A 26,491-nucleotide genomic window follows, 5' to 3' on the forward strand; every position below is an offset into this window, starting at 1 on the left:
TGTGAGGAGGTGAAGGCTGTGGCACATTGTAAAGGAAGCAGTGATTTAAAATGCAAGGAGAGGCTGGGCGCAGTGGCTCACGCCTGTAATCCCAGCACTTGGGAGGCTGAGGCGGGCAGATCACTTGAGGTCAGGAGTTTGAGACCAGCCTGGCCAACATACTTGAAACCCCTTCTCTACTAAAGATACAAAAATTAGCCAGGCATAATGGCGCGTGCCTGTAATCCCAGCTACTTGGGAGCCTGAGGCACGAGAAACTCTTGAAACCAGGAGGCAAAGGTTGCAGTGAGCAGAGATTGTGCCACTGCATTCCAGCCTGGGTGACAGAGAGAGACAGTCTCAAATAAAATAAAATAAAATAATAAAATAAAATAAAATAAAATAAAATAAATAAAATGCAAGGAGAAAAGCTGTTCCAGTGGGAAAGGCAGGGAGGCAGGAATTACATGCAGTGATCATGAACTACATGTATCTAGGCCTTATCTCTCAAATTGTAAAGTCACCTAAAAGGTAGACATTTTCTAGGTACAGCTATGATATAGAATTTATACTAACAAATGTCTCTCTCTCCCTCTTCCCTGCCTCCCTTTTATTCCATGCTTACAGCTAAGGAAAGGTGAGTGAGCCTCTTGAATGTGGCCCTGATTTGTCCTATGCTCTGGGACCTTCTCCTCCAGCACAAAACCCTCTTTGAGTCTTTGCACATATCCCAAGCTCTCCTGCCGGCTCAGGAGGCACATCTGCTACTTCCCGTCTGCTCCCTAGTGCTTACAGCACGCACGCACCATTACACTGGGTGTGCTTGCTCACTCTGCGCGTGCCTTTGTTTTCTCCCATTGGTGCTAGTTAAAGGAATTTTAAACGAAGCCTTGAGGAAAATGGCGTGCCCCCATGTTCTATCATGGGGAAAACCTTGATCAGTTGCAAAAAGATCAAGGATCTTGTTTCAGTTTCAGCTTCAAAGGGCATGCAATGATCAAAATGTTGTTTGTTTTATTTTAGTTATCAGGATGCAAATTTAGTTTTTGAGGAGTTTGCTCGCCATAATCTGAAAGATGCAGGAGAAGCTGAGGAGGGGAAGAGAGACAAGAATGACATTGATGAGTGAAGATGTCGGCTCAGGATGCCGGAAAATGACCTGTAGTTACCAGTGCAACGAGCAAAGCCCCACAGTTTAGTCCTTTGGAGTTATGCTGCGTATGAAAGGATGAGTCTTCTTCCGAGAAATAAAGCTTGTTTGTTCTCCCCTGGGTCATGAGTTGGTTGATTTGTTGGGGAGGCTGAGTTGATGACATGACACAAGCTGCCACCATTAGGGTCCCTGGAGTGGGAGGGTTGGGGAGAGGGAGGCCAGCCTCTCACGGAAGGGCTCACCACTCCCATGAGGGAGAGAAGGTGTCTGGAAATCAATGTGCTCACCAGGTGGGGCCCTCGGTGTGTCCAGGGGCTTTCCTAGGAGTCCCAGTCTGAGCTGTTTCTCTGGAAACAGTGCCTTCCCGTCTGTCCGTCTGTCCTTCCTTCCTTCCTTCCTTTATTCCTCCCTCCCTCCCTTCCTTCCTTCGTTTCGCTCTTGTTGCCCAGGCTGGAGTGCTGTGGCGTGATCTCAGCTCACTGCAAGTTCCGCCTCCCGGGTTCACGCCATTCTCCTGCCTCAGCCTCCTGAGTAGCTGGGATTACAGGCGTGTGCCACCACGCCCGCCTAATTTTTTGTATTTTTATTAGAGACAGGGTTTCACCATGTTAGCCAGGCTGGTCTCAAACTGCTGACCTCAGGTGATCCACCCACCTTAGCCTCCCAAAGTGCTGGGATTACAGGCGTGAGCCACTGCGCCTGGCCACCAGTGTATGTTTCTAATTACCTGAGCAGTCCCAACCTCCAGGCCCCTAAAGAGCCTCCTAAGTTAAACAGGGCAGAGAACATCTGTGGACAAAACTACTCTTGGTTAATGATTCAACTTTTGGGTCCAGGTGTCTGTTTGAGCTTTGGGTTGTTGGTAAAGTTCTATTCAATGCAAGAAACAAAATCAGATTTGGTTAAATTAAGGCGGGGAGAAGGAATGTAGTGGGAGGACCCCGGTGTGATCAGAGAACTGAAGGACGAACCTGAGCTGCCGCACCTGGGGTAAGCAGGAATCAGAGAAGCTTCAGGGGTCGGGGACCCACTCTCCAGGGCAGCTCCTCATGCAGCTCAGCACCATACATTCCCAGCTCTGCGTCTCTTGGTCCCAGTGGGCGGTTATTGGGAAGGAGAATCCAACTGGCTCAGCTTTGGCTGGGAGGATCAACACCCCGTGGTCAGCGATGGCAGAGCCCAGCCCTGGAGATGGAGAGTCCCAGAAAAAGGGGTTGATTGTGAGTCACATGGGCTTACTTACAGCGTGCTTCACTGAGACTGGGCGTGAGAGGCATAGGGGAGAGCACTCTGGGTGTCAGGGAGGAAGGTGAACTGCAGGTGGAGGAGGGATAATAGAGGTGATACCAGGGCCTTTCCTTTGTGGGGTCCCTTCCTGCCCTGAGGTACCCACCGGGCCTGCTGCTGATGGCACAGATACTGAACAGGCTCATGGTGGCCAAGGAGGGGATGGAGATGCATAGGCTCTGGTCCATCTCTGGTCCATGCTTTAAGGGAGCAGGGTAAAGGGGGGTTGGAGATTCCTCCACAGTTCAACCCACTCACAGAAGGCGGAGGGTGAGTGGGAGGGGTTCTAGATGGGGAGTACACGTGGATCAGGCTTCTGGGATGGAACATGGCGACAGAGGGCTGGTCAGGGCATGGGTTCCATACACATGAAGGTTCCCAACATCTGGGGTTGTTCAGCAGGATTCCAGCTGTTTGGGTCCTGGAGATTGGGATTTAGATGAGGAGGCTCCACTTGGGAAGCTTGGATGGGATCCCAGACAAAGCGAGGTGTGGACCCGTGTGCTGACTCACGCATCCTGGCATTGGGAGGAGGATTTATAATACACGAGACTACAGGTGGAAGATTGGTCCTTCAGGCTGTGGGTTAGCAGGATCAGACACAGTCCCTCGTTCTTTTTCTCTCTATGCTAAGGTAATGGTGCACGACCATTTCAACCCATGCTCCCCTCAGGGCATGCAGACAAGGGATGGCCAGGGTGGCACACTCCTCTGAGGATTCCCAAAGCTGTTCCCCATTGCACTGAGCCCTTCCTTCCCCTGTCCTCTGCCACAGCACACAGGCTGCTGTGTTTAGCTCCTGCTAGAGCTCTTGGGCTAGCCCAGGGCCTGGGATTCTGCCCTGTGGTGCCTGGTGAGAGGACCAGCCCGTTGGTTCCTGCATTGCTTGACCCCAGGACATCCTAAGTCAGGGTGGACGTTAATAAGCCCGACCTTTGGAACTACGTGGGTGAGAGAGCTGGAGGGAAGGGCTGGAAGACCAATCCCTGGAGAGCAGAGGTCAGCACAGCCCTTACCCTCCTAGTTATTTTGGTGCCAAAATGTCTCGATACGCCCTCCAGGTGCTGGCTTGTTTATGGCCTGCAGCTGGCCACGCTGGGGAGGGAGTTGGGGGAGGAAGCGAGCAGCCAGCTGCCCTGAGCAGAAAGTGGAAGCTTGGCTCAGCTCAGCCTGCACATGTGTGGGGCTGTCTACTGGCACGTAGTGTCCCTTGGTATCAGGAGGCAGGAAGTCTATGTGCAGGTTGAATGTGTGGCCCAGAGTTTTTGGGACAGATGCAGTGCAAGAAACGGGGTACAGAGCAGTTGAAGGTGCTGCATGGAGAAAGTTCTGCAACCAGCAATGAAGGGCTGGAGAAGGGGGATCCCTGCCATTGATGGAGTGCCTACCTTGTGCCAAGTACTTCACGTCTGACATGTAACCATTTCAGTAGTACTTATAAATCAGTAGCATCATTCATATTTCTTAGATGAGGAAACTGCGGTTCAGAGAGGTTATGTACCTTACACAAGGTCACACAGCTAGTGAGAGTCACGGCTTGAATGCTGGTGTCCCTTAGTCTATAACTAGACCTTTGCCCACTGTATGGTGCTGAATGGAAGTAGGAGAGTTTGGTGGAGTGGGGGGAGGGAGATTAGCATTTAGGATTCAACAACAACTGCCCTTGGCCCTTGCTATTTTTTTTTCCATTGAAATTTTCAGGCTGGGCGAGGTGGCTCACACCTGTAATCCCAGGACTTTGGGAGGCTGAGGCGGGCGGATCATGAGGTCAGGAGTTCAAGACCAGCCTGGCCAACATGGAGAAACCCCGTTTCTACTAAAAATACAAAGAATTAGCTGGGCATAGTGACAGGTGCCTGTAGTCGCAGCTACTCAGGAGGCTGAGGCAGGAGAATCGCTGGAACCCAAGAGGTGGAGGTTGTAGTGAGCCCAGACTGTGCCATTGCATTCCAGCCTTGGCAACAGAGCGAGACTCCATCTCAAAAAGAAAAAAAAAAAAAAGAAATTTTCATTGAGAGAATTGCACATTCACATGCAGTTGTAAGGGGTAATACGGAGAGACCCCAGGAACGCTTTACCCAACTTCCTCCAGTGGCATCATGTAAAGCTACAGTACAATATCCCAGCGGGGTATTGACGTGGGTCCAGTCTGCTCATCTGACTGAGATCTCCACAACTGGATTTGTACTAGTGTATGTATTCAGTTCTCTGCAATTTTGTCACATGTGTGGTTAATTCCTTTTTAGGGTGTCTGTTTTCCTACTCCTTTAACATTTAAAAAACCTTTCTTCCTTCCAGTTTAATTTCACAGGACTGAGTCGCATTTACTGATCTTTGAGGAGTAGGGCAGGTGCGGGGTGGGAGTTGGGGACATTTGGAAACGTGTGTGGTGGTTTTTGGTTTTCACATGCTTGGGGACCAGAAGCTCTACGTCACATGCAGTGGAGAAATGTGCTGCTCCAAATGTCAATCATGACCCTAGTTCAGGGTAAAAATTGGATGATTCCCATGTTTTCAAGTTTCCCTTTTATATTCTCCAATGTGAAGTGGTTCTTTCTGACAAGAGTTGCGCCTCTTCACTGACGTGTCACAAAGAAGGATTAGGTTGGACGTGAAGTGTGTTATTACTGCCATCTTGATATGCCCTCAAGGTGGGGTAGACTCAGGGAGCAGGCTGTCGTTAGAGATGATTCATAGTGTGACTCATTCAATAAAGAGGCACCGGAGGGAATGTGCTCTTCCAGGCCACCGCTTTGGGGGAGTTGATGTCTCAGCCCTTCCTGAGATCTCCAGGGGAACAGCGCTGTGCGCTCACCAGGAGAACAAAAAAGCTGCTTCATCATCAAAGAACATTTATGCCAGTTTTCTTTGCTTTAAGAATATAATTCTTACCAAGCCTAATCCTCTTTTTTTAAAATACACTTTTTATTTTGAGTAGTTTTAGATCTACAGAAAAGTTGCAAAGATGTTATACTGAGGTCCCCCACACCCAAAACCCCCTATTATTAACCCTTACATGAGTAGGGTACATTTGCCACACTGAATGACTCAAATGTTGTTTCCAGTAAAATATACTTCTTTCTTTCCAACTTTTATTTTAGGTCCAGGGGGTACATGTGCAGGTTTTTTACATGGGTAAATTGCATGTCATGGCGGTTTGGTGTACAGATAGATACTTTTGTCACCCAAGTAATCAGCACAATAATCCCCGATAGGTAGTTCTTCAATCTTCACCCTCCTCCTACCCGGGAATCAATATTGATGCATTATTATTAAACTAAAGCCCCATACTTAATTCTGATGTCCTCAGCTTTTACCTAATGTCCTTTTTCTGTTCTGGGATCCCATCTAGGAACCCACGTGACGTTTAGTCATCATGTCTCCTTGGCTCCTCTTGTCTGTGGCAATCTCAGTACTTTCTGGTAATTGCAGATTTCCTCCTCTCCAGCCACGGTTTCTGCTCCTTAACCGTCACGTTCATGCCCTTGCCTCCTTGACTCTAAAATGATGAGTTCTGGGGCCTGGATGTCCCCTGAGCTCCTAACAGGTGTAGGCAACAGCATTTATTATTATTATTATTATTTTGAGACGGAGTCTCGCTCTGTTGCCCAGGCTGGAGTGCAGTGACACAATCTCGGCTCACTGCAACCTCTGTCTCCGGGGTTCAAGTGATTCTCCTGCCTCAGCCTCCCGAGTAGCTGGAACTACAAGCGCCCGCCACCACGCCAGGCTAATTTTTTGTATTTTTAGTAGAGACGTGGTTTCACCGTGTTAGCCAGGATGGTCTCGATCTCCTGACCTCGTGATCCGCCTGCCTCAGCCTCCCAAAGTGCTGGGATTACAGGCGTGAGCCACCGCGCCCGGCCGGCAACAGCATTTTAATGGCCTCCCTATTTCTAGTCTTCTCTCCCCTGGATCATTCTCTGCCCAGATACATGAGTTCCTCTGCTTTCCAAAACCCCCTTGCCAGCTCCAGTGCCCACGGGACTGAAGTCCTTGCCTCAGAGCAGGGCCGGGAGGCTACTCTGCATCCTGGCGCCGCTGCTGACCTCCCTGCCTCCCGCACCCGCCTTGCTACCGGCTTCACCAAAATCCCTCGTCACCCGCTCTGCTCACCTGGTAGGGGTAGTCTCCCCGTTTTTGTGTTTTCCTGGGAAACTCCCTTCATATCTGGCCTCTCCATTCCAATCCCAAACCCTGCTCAGGTCACCCGGCTCCCCCGCGGAATGAAGGAATGAACTGTTTCTTCCCCTGTGCGTCCCCGCCCCTCCTCCGCCTTGCACACTCCTCCAGGGTTTTGCCTCTGTGTATCACTCCACATGTAGTTAATTGATAGAAAAGTCCCAACCCTGTGGGGAGGCTGGAGCCCTTTGTGCCTGCATGAGTTCCCTAGGGCTGCCAGAGCACTGCACCACAGGCCGGGCGGCTTCCACCACAGGAATTGACGCTCTCGGTTCTGGTGGCTGGAAGTGCGAGATCACGGTGTCGGCAGGGGGAGTTCCCTCGGAGGCCTTTCTCCTTGGCTTGTAGATGCCATCTTCTCCCTGTGTCTTCACATGGGCTGCCCTCTGTGTGTGTCTGTGTCCTCATCTCCTCTTTTTATGAGGACGCCAGTCATACCGGATTAGGGATCACCCCTGTGACCTCATTTTAACTTCATTACCTTTTTAAAAACCTCACCTCCAAATGCAGTCACATGCTGAGGTACTGGGGGTTAGGACTTCAACATATGAATTACGGGAGGACACAGTTCAGCATGCGACTGTGCTGCAGAAGTTTCTGGGGGGACGGAGGAAGTGTTTTATATTTGTGCTATCCAGCGTGGCAGCTGCTAAGCCACATGCAGCTACTGAGTCCCTGAAATGTGGCTCCTGTGGCTGAGGAACGGAATGCTTAATTCTAACTAACTGAAATTTAAGTAGCCACACGTGGCTAGTGGCTATAGTACCCTGGGGCACCGTGGGGCCTTCGGCCTGTCCCAGACTGTTCCTGCCTTAGGCCTTGTCCTCCTCTGTCCTGGCCTCCTCTGTCCTGGCCGTGAGCCCATGCCCCTGGCCGTGTCCCCATGCCAGATGCCACTCTGCAGCCCCAGGTCACTGCCCAGGGCGGCGCGGCCAGCGAATGCCTATTGGCAGGTGAGGTCTCTAGCAGCAGCCCTTTGACAGGGAGAGGGCACACCTGGGCAGTCCCTTACTGATTTGCCCCTCAGAGCAGGGCAGGCAGATGGACAGCATTTCCTCTGGGTGGCATCAAGCCCTGCTCCACCTGGATGGCACCAAAAACTTAGCTGATCTTATCTCCAGCTGCGCTTCCTCCTCTTCTGCCCAGAGCAGCGCTGGACCCCACCCGCCCACCATCCAGCAGCCCCCCTGGGAAACATGGGACTCGTTCTGGTCACCTCTGTCTCCCTCCAGTCGCTGGTCACTCCCGACCTGGATCTCAGTCCACGTCTCTATCTCTCAGCCCCTCGGTAATCCAGGGCGTCCACCTGCCCTGATAACTTCAAAGCCCGGATCACAGGCCCCAGCGTGGTGACCCAGCCCCGCCCAGGGTTAAATCCCTCAAGGGCTTCCTGCTGCCTTCCATCCCCTTATCTGGTTTCCAAAGCCCGCTTCGACCTGCCCGCCCCGAGGCTCATATCTTAATGCCATTTTCCTTGCTCTAAGCACCAGCTTCCCTTTCTTCCCCCGTCTTCGCCCAACACTCGTTCTTTCTTGCCTCCAGGCCTTTGCACAAATCTGGTCTCTGCCTAGAACATGGTTCCCTCTCTAGTCACAACTCCTGCTCACATTTTCCATCTCTCCTTAAGAACCGTTTTCTCCAGGAAGCCTTCCCAGATGGAGCGGTGCATCCCAGCTCTGGCGTCCCGAGGCCCGTCCCAGTACCGGGGTCTCTTTCCAGCACGCGCGCGCGCATTCGAGCTCGCCCCAAACTCGGCCACACAAGGCTGGGCAGGACAGACACAGCCCCAGCCTGCCTGAGGTTACCTACATTCTGATGCGGAAGAGTAGAGATGTTTTAAGAAGTGAATATAGAAACAAGAACACAAACGGCGTTCCAGAAATAACACACAGAAGCCACGGCCCGGAGAGGTGGGCGGGGGACCCGGGACGCTTCAGGTGGGGGCGGGGAGGGGCCGCGCGGCGCCGTCCGCAGCTGCGCGCATGGCCGGCAGGGGGCGCGGCGGGGAGAGGCGGGAGGCCGCCCCCACCGCCCCCGGCCCGGCCCGCCCTCGGCCCCGCCCCTCCCGCCGGCCCCGCCCCGCCCCCGCCCGCGGTGCGCGCGCTGGCCCGGCAGCATGGCGGCGGCGGCGGGCGCCCCTCCGCCGGGTCCCCCGCAACCGCCTCCGCCGCCGCCGCCCGAGGAGTCGTCCGACAGCGAGCCCGAGGCGGAGCCCGGCTCCCCACAGAAGCTCATCCGCAAGGTGTCCACGTCGGGTCAGATCCGACAGAAGGTGAGCCCGCGGCGCGGCGGCCCGGGCGCGCGCCCCTCACGCCGCGGCAGCCCCGGCCGAGGCCCGTGGCCCTGCCCGAGCGGCCGCCCAGGCCCGGCTCGGCCCGGCCCGGGGTCCCGCGGGCGTCACCGCCCCTGTCGAGCGTGCCCCGCCGCTGTAACGGGCCGGCGCCCCGGGCGGAGCGCGCGGCCCCCGACGGACGGCGGGCGGCTGTGGGGCCGAGCGGGGGGCGCGCAGGTGGGCGCCCCCGGGGGCCGCGCGCTGGGCGGGGGGCGCGCGCCGAGTTGGGCCGCGAGGACCCGGAGGAAACTGAGGCCTAGATGCAGGGGACTGCGCTCGTGCCACCGAGCGGGTCCCACGCGGGGGCTCCCGGCTGCGCCCCGCGGGCGTGCGCGGTCCCCAAACCCCGGTTCTGCACGTTTCTCAGGAGCGGTCGGGTGGTGTCCCGCGAGTGCCCTGCAGACTTCCCTGTGGTGCCCTCAGAAGTCCGCTCGGACCCGGGTGCGAGGGATCACCCCTTCACCCCTTCATCCCAAAAGGGAAGGAAGGGATGCGCGTTCAGTGACCGTCTCTCTCAGCAAAGCCGGGACCGCGCACCCGCTTGGCACCCAACTCTCCACGGAGAACTCCTGACGCTAAATGTTAGATAAAGACGCACGTCCTTTTTGCAGGAGGAAAGTTGCACCGTTTGTTTTCCCATTGTGCTTCCTATTGAAAACAGCTTACGGTTTTTGCTCCAGGTGAGCCCGCCCGGTTAGAACACTGCTTCCTCAGGCAGGTGGCTGGACAGGTGGCTGCGAGCAGTCTGGGTCCCTGGGGCAGCGCTGGCAGATCCGGTTGGCACGGACTTTCTCCTCCTGCTGCAGTGCGCTTTTCCTCCGGGGCGGATTAGGTTCAGCCGTTCCCTTCACCGTGGGAGCCTTCTCTTCTGTCAGCCTTTGATACCTGCGATGGGGGAACCTGAGGTCCTAACGTGTTACAAACAGGTTTGTTGTGAAGTGCTCCAGTTATTCAGCAAATAGGTACCGAACACCTGCTTTGTTCCGGGTATGACAGTAGCAGTAGTGATGATAATGATAGCAATAGCAAATAACAATTCTTTAATAAGCCTTCTATGTGCCAGGCACTTTCTTGGGTTAGCTTTACAGCACTTGACGTGGTTAGTTTATTAGTACTGGTGAGAACCCAATAAGTTGGATGCTATCATCTCCGTCTTTTGGAATTGGAATAGAAATAGAATCAAGGTTAAATGACTTGCCCAGGGTGTCACAGGTCGTAAATGTGGATGTGTGTTGGAACCATGGTCAGGACCGTAAGATGGAAGGCAGTTTCTACACCTAGGGATTCTCAGTCTAGTTGGGATATGGACACCTGTGCACCTGATGTGACAACATTGTAAGTGCCGTGGAAACTCGGGGCAGAGACCTGCCCTGGGGAGGCAGGAGTGGTTTCCTTTAAGGTGAGATCTTGAGGGATAAAGAATTCGCCAGGCTAAGTGGGTAAGAAATGGCCTTCTACATAGTTGAACGTTGCGTCTAGAGCTTTAGGCACAACTGCGAAATGATCAGAAGTTGGGCCAGAGGTGGATCACGTTGATTAGACTTATTAGTTGGAAGGGTTGGTTAGGGCTGAATTTCGAAGGGGTGGTCCTTTGAGGGGTTTGCTTTTTGGCCTTGGGCAAGAGGTGGCCACAGAGGATTGTTCAAAGTATGGGGGTGATGGATCAGATGTGCTTTTGGGAAGATCTCCCCATAGCCCTAAATGGTACTGATAGGAATTGCTTTCTCCTGTTGCCCAGGCAAGGTACTGACCAGTGTGGGGTAGATCATATGATTTACAAGGTTGATTAAGATCAAGATTGTGTTGAGAGAGATTTGATTCCTGGGAGATTCCAGTGTTTAGAATTTTGTTGGTTAGGAGGTGTTTTTGCTTTCCTCCTTTTTTCTCCTAAAACAATAGCTGCTATACCAGCTGTTCTGGTTGAGGAGGAGTGATGGGTAGACTGTTAAAAATACACCCCGAGGACTTAGAGTTTCTGAATACAGTCACATCTGCTGTACAGATAGCTTAAGGCTGATTTTTCTTCTGAGTTGTTAAGAGATTGTCAGAATGTGGGAATGCGAGGTTGACTGTATGTAATAGCTCCATTTTTTTTTTTCCAGCAGATAAGCCATTCACAAAATTCCTCTGGTATCTATGGTACATAATAGAAACATCAAAAATGGTATGGGGTAGCAGTCTGAGTCTAAAAAGAAAAACAGAACTCACCTTAAGTATTTAGAACAGAAGGAATGTAATCTAGGGGAGTGGTCACACAGGTGATGGGAGAACTGAGAATGCAGGCTGCAATGAGGCAAGCCGGAGATGAGGCAACAAGCAGGAAACTGCTGCCACCCCTAAGTTGGAGGGTGAAGGAAGGAGATGGCATTTCAGACTCCAGGGACAGCTGTCACCCACCAAAAACTGGGGTCACAAGGGGTCCATCTGGCAGTGGCTGGAGCCTTGCAAGGGCACAGCTGCTGCTGCGGATGTACTGTTCCCCTCCTGCCTGGGAACCCTGGCCTTGCTGGGGTCACCTCCTCCACAACTTGGACTGGAGCAGAAGGACAAAGAATGGATCTGAGGACAAGCTGGCCCAGGACCAGAACTGTATGTATGTCAGGCTTTTAAAATATTAGTCTAGTGCAAGTCAGAGCTGTCTTAATGAAGAGAAAAACAAAAGAGAATGTCTTAGGGCAGTGCTCCTCAAATTTTAATGTGCAGACACATCTCCTAGGGATCCTGTTAAAATGATGATTATGGTTGAGTAGGTCTAGGGTGGGTGGGGCCTTAGAATGTGCATTTCTTTTTCTTTTTCTTTCTTTCTTTCTTTTTTTTTTTTTGAGACAAGGTCTCACTTTGTCACCCAGGCTGGAGCGCAGTGGTGCGATCTCAGCTATGGCAACCTTTGCCTCCTGGGCTTAAGTGATTTTCCTGCCTCAGCCTCCCAAGTAGCTGGGACTACAGGCAAATGCCACCATGCTGGCTAATTTTTGTATTTTGTTGTAGAGATGGAGTTTCCCCATGTTCCCCAGGCTGGTCTCAAACTCCTGAGCTCAAGTAATACACCCACCTCAGCCTCCCAAAGTGCTAGGATTATAAGCTTGAGCCAATGCACCTGGCAGAATATGCATTTCTAACAAGCTCCCAGAAGATGCTGATGCTGCTGGTCCATGGACCAGACTTTGAAAAACAAGACCTTATGGCACACATGTAAAGAGAAGCCTCTCCAAACTTCAAATAATTCTTCAGGTTATAGATCTTTAGCATATTGAAAATTTGATGTGTGCAGATTTGTGATGGCCATTTATCAGTTTAGCATTTCATTCATGTCTGATTTTTTAATATGTTCGAGCTCTTTAGAGTTGAAGCTGTCCGCAGCAAAGACATTACTTCATTTGTATTTCCTGACTACGGTACACAGTGATGACTCTGTAGAACTGCATAGCTAGAATGGAAAGAAAGAAAATGGAGCTAACACTCCGACCAGCACATTCACCAGCACATTATAAGGTATTTTGAAATTTCAGTGAAGAACCGTGTAATTCTGCAAAGCTATCAGTTAAAAGAGTTTAATTTATTTAAAAGTTTCTAAAAAGTTAACGTTTTTTGGATATGAGCATGAAAGTGCTTGGATTCCTGATTTTAAATTTAAACAAAGCATTTTTTCCATTGTGAAATGAAGACTAGTAAAAATTAGGTAAAGGGTTTAAGTTGTAAAAAACTTAAAAAAATGCACCGCAGTTTTATGAGATATAATTCACATGGGATACAGTTCACTCATTTAAAGCATACAGTTCAGTGGTTGTTAGTATATTCGCTGTTTTGCAACCATCACCACAGTCAATTTTAGAACATTTTCATCACCCCGTTTCCTCTCAACTCCCTCAACCATAGGCAACAAGAATCTACTTTCTGTCTCTGTGTTTGCTGATTCTGGTCATTTTACATAAATGGAATCATACAATATGTGGTCTGGCTTCTTTAACTTAGCATAATATTTTCAAGGTTCATCCATGTCATAGCATGTATCGGTACTTCATTTCTTTCTGTTGCTGGGTAATATTCCATTCTACAGGCACACTGTATTTTATTTATCCATTTATCAGTTGATGGACATTTGGGTTATTTCTACTTTTTGGCTATTCTGGATAATGCTGCTGTGAACATTCATGTACATGTTTTTGTGTGGACATAGGTTTTCATTTATCTTGGCTATACACCTAGGAGTGGAAGTGCTGGGCCATATGGTAATACTACCGGACTATTTTCCAGCTAAAAAGCTGCCGTAACATTTTACATTCCCACCAGCTGTGTATGAGGAGGGTTCCAATTTCTCCACATCCTTGTCAGTACCTGTTATTATCTCTCTTTTGATACTAGCCATCCTAGTAGGGATGAAGTAATGTAAAAGATTTTTAATGCCATTTTATTGTCGGATTTCAAAGTCTAAACTTTGGTGTCAGATGAAGTCACTTCAGACCCTGCGCTTCTAGTTACGAAGCATGCGATTGTGGACAGGGTGTCTAAACCTCCCTTAAGACGTGGTTTCCTCATCCGTAAACATGGAAAATATTAGTTCTTGGGTTGGTTGTAGTGACAGTAAATGTTAACTCTGTGTTCCTGAGTCTCAGTTTCCATGTCTGTAAAATAGAAGTAACAGTTGTTATATCCATAAAATAGGAATGGGGATGTTAACTCATAGAATTAAATGGGATAATTTGTGTAGAACACCTAACATAGTGGCTGATGTATAGTAAATGATCACTAAATGGTTGCTTTTGGTTATTTTTTGTCTTTCTGATTTTTTTTTTTTATCCCAGATAGGAATCATTTCCCTGACTCCATTTTTCTCCAGCTCAAGCTGGTCTGAGTCTCCATCTCTCGGCTCCAGAAGAGCAAATACAAACAAATCTGGCTGAAAATTAACAAAGACCATTTTTAAAAGAAATCGTTAATTTATTGAGTACTAGTGGGAATACCATGGGCTAGGTATTACATTTTGTATTTCACTGGTTCAGTTTAACAGCAAATATTTGAGATCTTAACATTGTTAACTGTTGTGCGAGGCACCAGGGGTATCTTATTGAGTAACAACAAAAATTTTTAGAGATGATAGTCTAGAAGACATTAATAAAACAATCACACAGTTAATATGAAGTTGTGATGGGGACAGGTGCTGATGAGGAGAGGGCCAGAATACTTTGAGAGGACATCATAGGTGAATTTGACCTGATATCAGGGAGGTCTAGGAGGGCTTCTTGAGGCAGTGACTGGCTGGGTCTGGAAGCTGAGTAGGGAGCAGTGCCTTCTGCTTCTGGCAGTGGTGAGCTGAGTGACTGCGGTGCCACTCTTCCAAGCACAGTTTGCTAATGAGATGATGCTGAATTTCTGGACTAGGATCTGGGGTGGCTGAAGATCTGTGGAAGTGAGTGTGGTATTGGGGGCTGCTTTTGACCTTGGAATCTGTAGTGGCGTCTGTAGTGGATTTGGCATCTCTACCAAATTTGGTCCACCTAGAACTTCAGGATGCCGACATAATTAGATATTAGTTAAATATCTTTAAAAATTTTTTTTTTCTTTTTTTTTCGAGACAGGGTCTTGCTCGGTCGTCCAGGCTGGAGTGCAGTGGCATACTGCAGTCTCTGGCTGGGCTTAGGCAATCCTCCTGCCTCAGCCACCTGAGTAGCTGGGACTCCAGATGCGTTCCATGACGCCTGGCTAATTTAAAAACACATTTTTATGGAGACGAGGGTCTCACTATGTTGCCCATGCTTGGGGTCTCAAACTCCTGGGCTCAAGCGATCCTCCCTCTTTGGCTTCCCAAAGTGCTAGAATTACAGACATGAGCTACTGTGCCTGGCCAAAATTTTTTATTTTGAGATAGGGTCTTGCTATATTCCCCAGGCTGGTCTCAAACTCCTGGGCTCAAGTGATCCTCCTGCTTCAGGCTTCTGAGTAGCTGGGAGCGTAGGCTCAAGCCACTGTGCCTGGCTAATTAAAGATTTTGAGAGTAAATCATCGTGAACTTAGGAGAAACTCTAAATCCAGTGTTGGTTTCTTTATAAGAGGAAGGGGAGGGAGATTTGGACAGAAAGACATGTAGGGAAAAAGGTTATGGGAAAATAGAGCCGGAGATTAGAGTTCGTCGATGCAAACCAAGAAATGCCTGGGGCCACCAGAAGCTGGAAGAGATAACAGATGGAATCTCCCCTAGAGCCTTCAGAGGGAGTGCGGCCTTCTGATCCCTTGATCTCCGACTTCCAGCCCCCAGAGCAGTGAGACAGTCAAGTTTTTTTGGTTTTTTTTTTTTTTTTTTTTTCAAGTTTTGTTTTAAGCCTTGAAGTTTTATGGCAGCCCTAGGGCAGCCCTGGGGAACGAACACTGGGCCCTGAACAAAACATAGGAGCCAAGAGGCTGAGCCCTGTGAGACTGTCCGAGTGCCTTAGCAGGGCTGAGGTGCCAGGTTCTGCCAAAGGGCAACAGTCCTGGGTGACACCCTCCCCTCACAATTTGGATTGGGATCCAAAGAAGCCACTTCCAAGGAATGCGCAGGAGCCAGAAGTATTGGAAGGACTGCAGCCCTGCTTCAAGTCACCTCAGTCCTCTGAAATTAAAGTAATCCCAGTGTACTAGTGTCTCTAGATTCCCAACAGAAACAAACTTTAATCCTCTCTAGAGGGAGATATCTCCCTCTAATCCTCCCAGTTATCAATGGAGGTCTCTAATGACTTTCACAAGTCTGTTTGTACATTCATTATTGTGCATACAGTAAAAAAAAATAGACATCAAGGGAGGCAAGGCACTTGAGCTAAAACCAGTAGAAACTACAGACTGTAGACAGATCCACAGGGCTTCCAGACACCAGACCCAGACTTTATAACAACTGTGCTTATTATGTTTGAGGAGATACGAGATCAGATGGAGAGTTTTGGCAGAGAACTAGAAACTATAGAAAAGAACCAAATGAAAATTCTAGTCCACACTGGCGCGATGGCTCACGCCTATAATCTCAGCACTTTTGGACTGAGGCAGGTGGATCATTGAGGTCACGAGTTTGAGACCAGCCTGGCCAACATGGCAAGATCCCGCCTCTACTAAAGATACTAGACATTTTTTTTTTTTTTTAAGACGGAGTCTCACTCTTGTCACCCAGGCTGTAGTGCAGTGGCATGATCTCGGCTCACTGCAACCTTTGCCTCCTGGGTTCAAGCAATTCTCCTGCCTCAGCCCCCCGAGTAGCTAGGATTACAGGTGCCCATCACCACGCCCAGCTAATTTTTTGGTATTTTTAATAGAGACGGAGTCTTACCATGTTAGCTAAGCTGGTCTCGAACTCCCAATCTCAGGTGATCTGCCCGCCTTGGCCTCCCAAAGTGCTGGGATTACATGCGTGAGCCACCTCACCCAGCCAATAAAAGAAAATTATAAAATTGAAAAAGCATAGTGATCAAAATTAACTAACCAAAAAAAGAGCAGATTAGACCCAGGCTGAAAAAATTGTGTGACCCAGAAGATAGCTCAGAAGAAAATACCCACAAGGAAGCCTGGAGACATAAAAAATGGAAAAATTTGGAGAGGGTGGGAGACAGATATAGTAAGAAGGTCTTACTTGTGTTTAATTGTCACAAGAGAGGAGAAGTGAGAGAAAATTGAGGAGACACAATATTTGAAAAGATAATGTGGCCAGGTGCAGTGACTCACGACTGTAATCCCAGCAGTTTTGGATGCTGAGGTGGGCGGATCACCTGAGATTAGGAGTTCAAGACCAGCTTGGCCAACATGGTGAAACCCTGTGTCTACTAAAAGTACAAAAATTAGCTGGGCGTGGTGGCAGATGCCTGTAATCCCAGCTACTCGGGAGGCTGAGGCGGGAGCATCGCTTGAACCTGGGAAGTGGAAGTTGCAGTGAGCTGAGACCACACCATTACACTACAGCCTGGGCGACAAGAGCGAAACTCTGTATTAAATAGAAAAAAAAAAAGAAAGAAAAGTAATACCTGAGAATTTTCTACAACAAATAACAGGTACCATGAACAGATTCGATAGCCATATGAACTGAAAGAACCATATCTAATCAATTCCTGGTACACCATTGTGCTCTGCATAATGATGTTTCCAGATGATGATCCACATGGACAAAGTTGGTCCCATAAGATTATAATGAAGCTGAAAAATTCCAATTGTCTAGTGACGTGGTAGCTGTTATAATGTTGTAGGGCAATGAATTACCTATGTGTTTGTGGTGATGCTGGTGTAAACAGATCTACTGCACTGCAAGTGGTAGAAAAGTATAGCACATACAAGTATATACAGTACATAATAGTTGATAATGATAATAAACAACTATGTTACTGGTTTATGTATTTACTATCTATAATTTTTATTATTTTAGAGTATATTCTTCCTACTTATAGAAAAAAGAAAAACAAATCGTAAAACAGCCTCAGGCAGGTCCTTCAGGAGGTATCCAGAAGAAGGCATTGTTATCATAGGAGGTGACAGCTCCATGCGCGTCATTGTCCCTGAAGACCTTCCAGTGGGATAGGATGTGGAGGTGGAAGATAATGATACTGATGATCCTGACTCTGTGTAGGTCTAGGCTAATGTGTGTGTTTGTTTCTTAGTTTTTAACAAAAATATTTAAGAAGTAAAATAATTCAAAAAATTAAAAATAGAAAAAAGGTTATAGAATAAGGATATAAAGAAAATACTTTTGTACAAGTGTACAGTGTGTGTGTTTCAAGCTAAATGTTACTACAAAAGAGTAAAAAATTAAATTAAAAGTTTATAAAGTAAAAATATTACAGTAAGCTAAGGTTAATTTGTTATTGAAGAAAGAAAGTCTTTCAAAAAATAAATGTAGTATAGCCTAAGTGTACAGTGTTTACAAAGCATAGAGTACTGGTCAGTAGTGTCCTAGGCCATCACATTCACTCACCAGTCATTCACTCACTCATCCAGAGCAACTTCCAGCCCTGCAAGCTCCAGTTACGGTAAGTACCCTATACAGGTGTACCATTTTAAAAATCTTTTATGACATATTTTTACTGTACTGTTTCTATGTTTAGTTATATTTAGATACGCAAATACTTGCCGTTGAGTTATAGTTGCCTACAGTGTCAGCACAGTGATGTGCTCTGCGGGTTTGTAGTCCAGGAGCAATAGGTCATGCCATACAGATGAGGTGTGTGCCATCTGGATTTGTGAAAGTACACTCTGTGATGTTCACATAGGATGAAATCACCTCATAACACATTTCTCAGAATATATGCTCATTGTTAAGCAACTGATAACTGTAGCACCGTTGAAAACCATAGATGAAGAGAAACAGAGAAAGGCGGAGGTTGCAGTGAGTCGAGATCACACCACTGCACTCCAGCCTGGGCAACAGAGCGAGACTTTGCTTCTAAAAACAAAAACCAAACAAAAAAAGAATGACAGCTGTGTTCTTAACAGAAATAATGGAAACCAAAAGGCTATTGAAATTTAAGTGCTCAAAGAAAGTTACTGTGAACCCAGAATTCTGTATGCAGCAAAAATGTCCTTCAGAAAATACAGTTGAAATAAAGATACTTTCATATAAACAAAAACAATGTTTTTGCCAGCAGACCCACACTAAAGGAAACATTAAGTGTTTTTTGTTTGTTTTGGCTAAAGGAAAATGCTCAAGTTAAGCGTTAGAGTTACAGGAAGGAATAGAGACTTAAAAAGGGTTTCTACGTGGGAAAGACCAAATGATTATTAACTATAAAAATTATGCCTTTGGGTTTAAATTATATAGAATTAAAATAGATGACAACAATGTCCTGTAGGTTAGAAAGGAGGCAAATAGAGTAGAACTTTTCTAAAGTCTTTCCATTTCCAGGAAGAAGAACAAAGATCCAATTATATTAGACAAGTCAGGGATGCATGTTGTATGTAATCTGTGTGGTGGCCACCAAAATTGTGATAGTGTGTGATAGCTAAGCTAAACAAGAAAAATAGAATCAGAGATTCTAAATCTGAAAGAAGGCAAGAAAGGAGAGAAAACACTGAACAATTGGGACAAAGAGAAAGCAAACAGTAAATTAGTAGACTGAAATCCCAGTATGTCAGTGATCACATTAAATCTAAGTGGACTTAAATGCTCCAGTTAAAATACAGAGATTGTGAGATGGGATACAAAAGCAAATCCTGACTAGGCTATTTGAAAGAGATACATTTAAAACATAAGGATATTAAAAGATTGAAAGTAAAAGAATAGGAAAAGATACTATGCAGACACTAACCAAAAGAAACTTGGTGTAGCTATTTTAGTATCAAAGTAGATTTTAAGGGCAAAATTATTAATAGAGATAAAGATATACTGATAAATGAGAAAAAGTTCATTTTGGATATAATAATTTAAAATTTGGAAGTAATGACTTCAAAATATATAGAAGAAAAATTAACACAATTGTAAGGGAAACAAATTCATAATCATAGTGAGATGTTTTAACACACCTGTCTTACATGCTGTATACATCAAGTAGACAAAGAAATTTGTAAAAGTGTAGAATTGAACAACACAAGAACTGAACTTTTTTTTTTTTTGGGAGATGGAGTTTTGCTCTGTTGCCCAGACTGGAGTGTAATGGTGCAATCTCTGCTCACTGCAACCTCCACCTCCCAGGTTCAAGTGATTCTCCTGCCTCAGCCTCCAGAGTAGCTGGGACTACAGGTGTCCATCACCATGCCACCATGCTTGGCTAATTTTTGTATTTTTAATAGAGACCGGGGTGGGGGGGGTCTCACCGTCTTGGTTAGGCTGGTCTCGAACTCCTGACCTCAGGTGATCCACCTGCCTTGGCCTCCTGAAGTGCTGGGATTACAGGCGTGAGCCACTGCACCTGCCACAAGTACTAAACTTGACCTAATGGAAATGTATAGAACACTGTACCTAACAATTGTAGAATCTAAGTTTTTTTCCAATGCACAGGCACATTTGTCGAAATTCACTATATGCTGGCCATAACGCAAGTCTCAACAGCTTTCAAAAGAGTTGAAATTATAGAATATGTTCTGACAACAACAGAATTAAGCCAGGATCAATAAAAAGAAAATCTCAATGTATTTGGAAATTTTAGATGTCTATTTCTAAGTAATTTATGAGTCACAGAAAGCTTAAATATTTTGAGTTGAACAGTAGCAAATATGTATATATAAAATGGGGTACAGCTGAAGTCATGTTTAGAGGGAAATTTATAGCTTAAAATACATATATTAGAAAAGAAGACATGCTGAAAATCAGGTAGTTAGAAGAATAGCAACACATTAAACTCAAAGGAAATAGAGTATTTTTTTAAAGGATTTATAGAAGAATGAGGAGGAGGAGGTTGCTGATCAAAGAGGTATGCAAAGGCCCTGTGGCAAGGGGGAGCTTGGGGAAATCTTGGGGCTGAAAGAAGGCTGTGGTGGTTAGGGCTGGTAAGCATCGGGAGCCTTTGGTTGGGATCTGACACTGGAGAGGGTTGGAGGCTGTGTTAGGGAGCTCTGCCTGTTTTCCCTCAGATTAGTGGGATACTATTGCTTTAAGATTTTAGGAAGGACCATGACCTAATCGGATCGTGGTTGAAAAGATGGCTCTAGCTGTGCTGCGGTTGCCTGAGTGGATGCTGGCTGACCCAATGCAGTGAAAGATGCTGGCAGCCTGGGCCTGTGCTGTGGCTGTGGCGATGGGGGAAGTAGCTGGATTTGAGAGATGCTGAGGAGGTGACATTGTGAGAACTCAGTGATGGTTTGGTGTGGGTGTTGGGGGAGAGGAGGTTTGTGATTCCTGTGATGAGCTGGATAATGGAACTCTTCTCTGATATAAGGAGCTGTGGTTGAGGACAGCTTTGGGGATTTTGCTGTTACCTGGCTCTGCTGCATGCTATCCTGGAACCTCTTATTCTCCACTACCCCAGTTTTGCCAATGAGCGACATAGATTCAGCAGTTAGGTGGCTTGCTAGTGTGCCATGAAGCCATGTAGGTCTCACTGAACCCAGATAGGGCCTCCTTTGTCCCTTCCTCCCCAGCCCCCAGTCATGCAGCAGCAGTGAGGATGGTTCATCTGAGCCCGAGAGTGAGGACAGTGTGACGGGGTCAGGGCCCGATTGGATGCTGGGGCCGTTGGCTTTTAGGAGGTGGGCAGAAGAGGAAGAGGAGGACTAGTGAAAGAAGGAAGGACTGGCAGGGGAAGAGAAAGAAAGGGGGCTGCAGAGAAGCCCCAGAACCAGCACAGTTTACCTCTAAATACCTCAGTGTATGTCTCCACAAAATGAGGATATTTTCTTATATAACAATACCATTATACCTGAAAAAACTTTTTAACATTTAATATCCTGATCATTTTCAAATTTCCCCAGTTGAACCAGAAATGCCATTTATCACCTTCCTTTTGGGAACCAGGTACCCATCAAGTTTTACGCATCATCTTTGGTTGTTGTTATCTCTTTAGTTTGTTAAATTAGAACAGCTTCCACTGTTCTCTCTTCCCGTTCCCTACCTGCCTATAACATCAACTTTTTCAAGAGACAAGGGCAGTTGTCTTGTATTAATGACTTTTTTTTTTTGTTCAGACAGAGTCTCACTCTGTCGCCCAGACTGGAGTGCAGTGGTGCGATCTCGGCTCACTGCAACCTCCGCCTCCCAGGTTCAAATGATTCTCCTGCCTCAGCTTCCCAAGCAGCTGGGACTACAGGCGCCCGCCACCATGCCCGGCTGATTTTTTTATTTTTAGTAGAGATGGGGTTTCACCATGTTGGCCAGGCTGGTCTCGAACCCATGACCTCAAGTGATCCGCCCACCTCGGCCTCCCAAAGTGTTGGGATGACAGGCATGAGCCACCGCACCCAGCTGTATTAATGACTTTTAATGGCAAAAACCTCCATTACTTTTGCACCAACCTAATAATCTTTCTGGATTTTTCTGATCGTTTTCCCATCATTCTTTTACATCGTTGTTTTATCTCCTATATTTCCTATAAAGTAGAAGTAAGCAGTTTCAAAGACTCTCACTTCTATATTTTGGTTGACATTTTGGGCATATCCCTAAATATGGAATGCTCTGTGCTCTACCGCATCCCATTTGGAGGCGGGCGTGTCCTGTCAGGCTGTCCCCCTCTGCTGTGTCATCGCTTGGTTTACAGATTTCTAGGTCTTTTCTTCCTCTTTTTTTTTTCTTTTTTTTTAATAGAAGTGGGATCTCCCTACGTTAAGCCAGTCTGGTCTTGAACTCCTGACCTAAAGTGATCCTCCTGCCTTGGCCTCCCAAAGTTCTGGGATTACAGGCATGAGCCACCTTGCCTGACCAGATCTTTTCATTGGAGATGTGATTTCCCCTTCACAGTTAGGAAGTAATTGGTGATTCCTGGGCACTGTGCAAATATCCTTTACCCCAAATGGTTTCCATATTCATACACAATACAGGACTTGCCTGAAGCAATTTTATTATAAGAGTTTTTAAAATGGAGATTCCTGCCACCCCCATTGTGTCATTTATTCCACATTTATCTGTTGGTGTTATTCTGTAAAGATATTTTCTTGGGGCCAGGCGCGGTGGCTCATGCCTGTAATCTCAGCACTTTGGGAGGCCAAGGCTCAGGCGATCACTTGAGGTCAGGAGTTCGAGACCAGCCTGGCTGATATGGTAAAACCCCATCTCTACTAAAAATACAAAAAAATTAGCTGGGCGTTGTGGTGGACACCTGTAATCCCAGCTACTCCAGAGGCCGAGGCAGGAGAATCGCATGAACCCAGGAGGAGGAGGTTGCAGTGAGCCGAGATCACACCACGGCACTCCAGGCTGGGCGACAGAGCGAGACTCCATCAAAAAAGTGAAAATAAAAGGATATTTGCTCACTTCAACCGGGTTAAGGACCACAGTTCCTCCTAAAAAGGCAGGTCAATTGCTGGATTCTTTGTTTAATTACCAATGTTCGAGGTAAGGATTTGGTAAATAGTCATCCCCAGTAGAGGCAAATGTTTCTCTCCCCCCAACCCTAAACCCCCACACCCACCCTGAGTATCACTATATGGATTCATGGCAATTTTTATTCAGTGTTTTACAATCAGTTACAGTCATTCTTTTTGATGCTAAAATTATCCTGATTTTCCTGGAAACACACCTTCATCTGGCTCTTTGGTCTTTAAAGGCTTGCTTGCTATGTTGCGATCTGTTTTCATCTTCTGGATGGAGTCCTGGAGCTGGAGTTTCAGGTAGAAGGGACAGTGTGCGTCCTGTGGCCGAGGCTGCCAGCCCACAGCGTGCATTGCTGCCCATTTCCTGCCAGTCTTGGGACGAGAGTGCCTAGGAGTTTCAAGATTTCAGGCTGGCAGGTCTTTGTTTTCCTTTTTTGGATTGGCTTAGGTTTAGGGTTGTCTCAGCCTCATAAAGTGAGTTGGGTAGCTTTCTGTGAGGAAGGCTTTTGTCTCTGCCTCTCATATTGCATCTCCATTTATTTTATTTTTTGGGGGGAGGTTCTCATCTGTAGGTTAGACCATCTGTCTCCTTACCACTCTGTCCATCTCAGTATTTTTCCCTGTCCACTATATCCATCAGCATTCTGGGGGCCTCAGTTTTGTCTTTTTGCCACCAGTGACATTTTCTGTAATGTACATTTTTCCCTTTGACTCCTTCCAGTTGGATTTTAATTTTTCCGTAGTGTGATTGTTTTTGTTTTCTAATCTTGGTCAGCATCTTAGCTTGTTGTCTTTTAATTTCAACCTGTTCTCATTTTGGTGCTCCCTATCTTTTAAAAACATTTTAATTTTAACTTTTTAAATAAAGGCCATGTCTTCCTGCATCTTAGGACAAGAATCACATCTTTTCTAAAATGGTCTTCCATTTTCTGCAATCATTCATTTCAGGTTTGTGCATGTACTTTATGGCATGTTTTTCCATCAGCCTCTCCCCTCCCCCTTTCTGTTCTGATTTGATGTTCCTTGAATGGCGTTTGCCAGGCTGCGGGTTTGAATTGCTGTTTCCTGGGGACTTGGCTGGGCACAATCTGGGGCTGGCCGTGGGGTGATCGGCCATGGGCCCAGGCTGTGTCTCTGCTGCTCTGGGCGGGCTCTCCCCTCACCTCAAATTCATGTGCAATGGCCCCATTTTCCGTGTCCATGTGTGTTCCTGAGTAGTGGGTGTTTGCTGATCACCTGCTGCCCAGTCTGCTGGCTCTGCTCTTCTGTGTCTGAGGGTAAAGGGTGTCTGCCTCCCTTTCCCCTGCAGGAAGGGCTGGACTCTCATCCCCTGATGAATGGTGCTTTGTCCTTATAGAATGATGGAAGAGGGACACTCTTTTTCTTTTAAACCTGCTATTTTAACCATTTTAAAGTGCACAGTTAAGTGCCATTAAGTACATTAATGGTATTGTGTAACCATCACCTCTATCTAGTTTGGGAACTTTTGTATCCCCTACATGGAAATCCCTTCCCCATCGTGAGTCACTCCTCATTTCCCCCTCCTCCCAGCCGCTGACAACCACTAATCTGCTTTCCATCTCTATGGATTTGCCTATTCTGGGTATTTCATTTATTATTTATTTATTTTTTAGATACAGTCTTGCTCTTTCGCTCAGGGTGGAGTGCAGTGGCTCAATCTCAGCTCACTGCAATCTCTGCCTCCCAGGTTCAAGTGATCCTCTCACCTCAGCCCCCCCAGTAGCTGGCATTACAGGTGCACTCCACCATGCCTGGCTAATTTTTGTATTTTTAGTACAGAGGGGGTTTCACCATGTTGTGGCCAGGCTGGTCTCCCAATTCCTGACCTCAAGTGATCTGACCGCCCTGGCCTCCCAAAGTCCTGGGATTACATGCGTGAGCCACCGCACCCGGCCACTGAGCACTGTGTTTTCAAGGCTTATTTACGTTGTACGTTTCAGAACTTCTTTTTTTTTTTGAGTGAATAATACTCTGTTCTGTCAATGTACCACATTTTGTTTGCTCATTCATCGGTTGACAGATATTTGGGTTGCTTCTACCTTTTGACTATTGTGAATAGAACTGCTGTGAACATTCATGTACAAATTATTATTTAAATACCTATTTTCATTTATTTTGTATTTTTTTAAAAATTTTTGAGACAGGGTCTCTGTCACCCAGGCTGGAGTGCAGTGGTGCAGTCATGGCTCACTGCAGCCTCCACATCTTGGGCTCAAGCAGTCCTCCCACCTCAGCTTCCCAAGTAGCTGTGACTACAGATGTGTGCCACCATGCCTGGCTAATTTTTTAATTTTTTGTAGAGATGAGGTCTTGCTGCGTTATCCAGGTTGGTCTCGAACACTCGGGCTGAAGTGATCTTCTTGCCTTGGCCTCCCAGAGTGCTGGGATTACAGGTGTGAGCCACTGTGCCCAGCTGACCTGTTTTCATTTCTTTTGGGTACGTACATGTGAGTTAAATTGCTGGATAATTCTGTGTTTATCTTATTGAGGAGCTGCTAAACCACAAAGGCTGCACCATTGTATGTTCCCTCCAGCAGTGCATGAGAGTTCTGATGTTTCCACACTTGCCAACTCTTGTTACTTTCCACTTATTATAATATAAATGTTATAATATTTAATAATTTAAGAATATTATATTATTCAGTTCCTCAATGACTAACAATGTTGAGCATCGTTTCATATGTTTATTGACCATTTGTATATATTTTTTGAAGAAATACCTATTCAGGTCCATTGCCCATTTTCCAGTCGGGTTGTCTTCTTGTTGTTGAATTGTAAGAGTTTTTTATATATTTTGGGTACTAGACCTTTATCAGATACATGATTTGCAAATATTTCCTCTCATTCTGTGAGTTGTGTTTTCACTCTCTTGATAGTGTCCTTTGAGGCACAAAAGTTTTGAATTTTGATGAAGTCCAATTTTTTTCTTTTGTTGCTCGTGCTTTTGGTGTTATGCTTAAGAAACCATTGCCTAATCCAAAGACAAGATTTATACCTATGTTCTTCCACGAGTTTTGTAGTTTCAGCTATTATTAATATATTTAGTCTTTGATCCATTTTGAGTTATTTTTTGTATGTGGTGTGAGGTCAGGTTCCAACTTCATTCTTCCTGTGTGGATGTGCAGTTGCTCCAGCACCAGCTGTTGAAGAGGAGCGCTCTCCAGTTGGAGTCTGCCTCCCCAGCTGTGCAGACAGCCCTGCAGTATTGAAAAACAGCCACAGAGCTCCTCAGGAGTGCTTGGAAATCTCAATGGAGTTCATAAAGTGATTCTTAATAGAATCATTCTTATGTATGGTTATGAGACATTTACATATTTAAAGAGTTTAAAAGGAAGTATCTGCATTTCAGAATTTTTACTGCCATGGAACTCATCTACATTTTATTTTGTTTTATTTTATTTTTTTCAGACAGGATCTCACTGTCACCCAGGCTGGAGTGCAGTGGTATGATCTCTGTTCACTGCAACCTCTACCTCCCGAGCTCAAGTGATCCTCCCAATCAGCCTCCTGAGTAGCTGGGACCACAAGCATGCACCACCACACCTGGGTAATTTTTGTATTTTTTGTAGAGACGGGTTCTTGCTATGTTGCCTAGGCTGTCCTCGAATTCCTGGGCTCAAGCAACCCGCCCGCCT

At 46.7% G+C, this 26,491-nt stretch overlaps 2 protein-coding genes across 5 annotated transcripts in view; both read left to right on the forward strand.

The window, feature by feature from the left end:
* The window catches only part of SAG (S-antigen visual arrestin), a 37,967-nt gene extending 36,575 nt beyond the window's left edge, over positions 1-1,392 (forward strand). Inside the window, exons 14-15 of the mRNA XM_034955383.3 lie at positions 607-616; positions 1,003-1,392. Of these exons, the coding sequence (XP_034811274.1) occupies positions 607-616; positions 1,003-1,108 (116 nt within the window). The 3' untranslated portion in view covers positions 1,109-1,392. The remainder of the gene's footprint in view (positions 1-606; positions 617-1,002) is intronic.
* A 7,296-nt stretch (positions 1,393-8,688) lies between these two features.
* DGKD (diacylglycerol kinase delta) overlaps positions 8,689-26,491 on the forward strand; it is a 118,917-nt gene continuing 101,114 nt past the window's right edge. The window contains exons 1-3 of one of the 4 annotated variants that reach the window (XM_055109235.2): positions 8,767-8,873; positions 25,157-25,293; positions 26,265-26,403. In XM_055109235.2, coding sequence (XP_054965210.1) covers positions 26,386-26,403 — 18 coding nt within the window. In that variant the 5' untranslated portion in view covers positions 8,767-8,873; positions 25,157-25,293; positions 26,265-26,385. Of the gene's footprint in view, positions 8,874-9,639; positions 9,860-9,955; positions 12,426-25,156; positions 25,294-26,264; positions 26,404-26,491 lie in introns of those variants that run through there. The other 3 variants (XM_034955384.3, XM_055109234.2, XM_008965713.6) reach the window with 3 other exon arrangements.

Source organism: Pan paniscus, chromosome 13 (assembly GCF_029289425.2).
Source record: "Pan paniscus chromosome 13, NHGRI_mPanPan1-v2.0_pri, whole genome shotgun sequence".
NCBI classification, from domain to species: domain Eukaryota; kingdom Metazoa; phylum Chordata; class Mammalia; order Primates; family Hominidae; genus Pan; species Pan paniscus.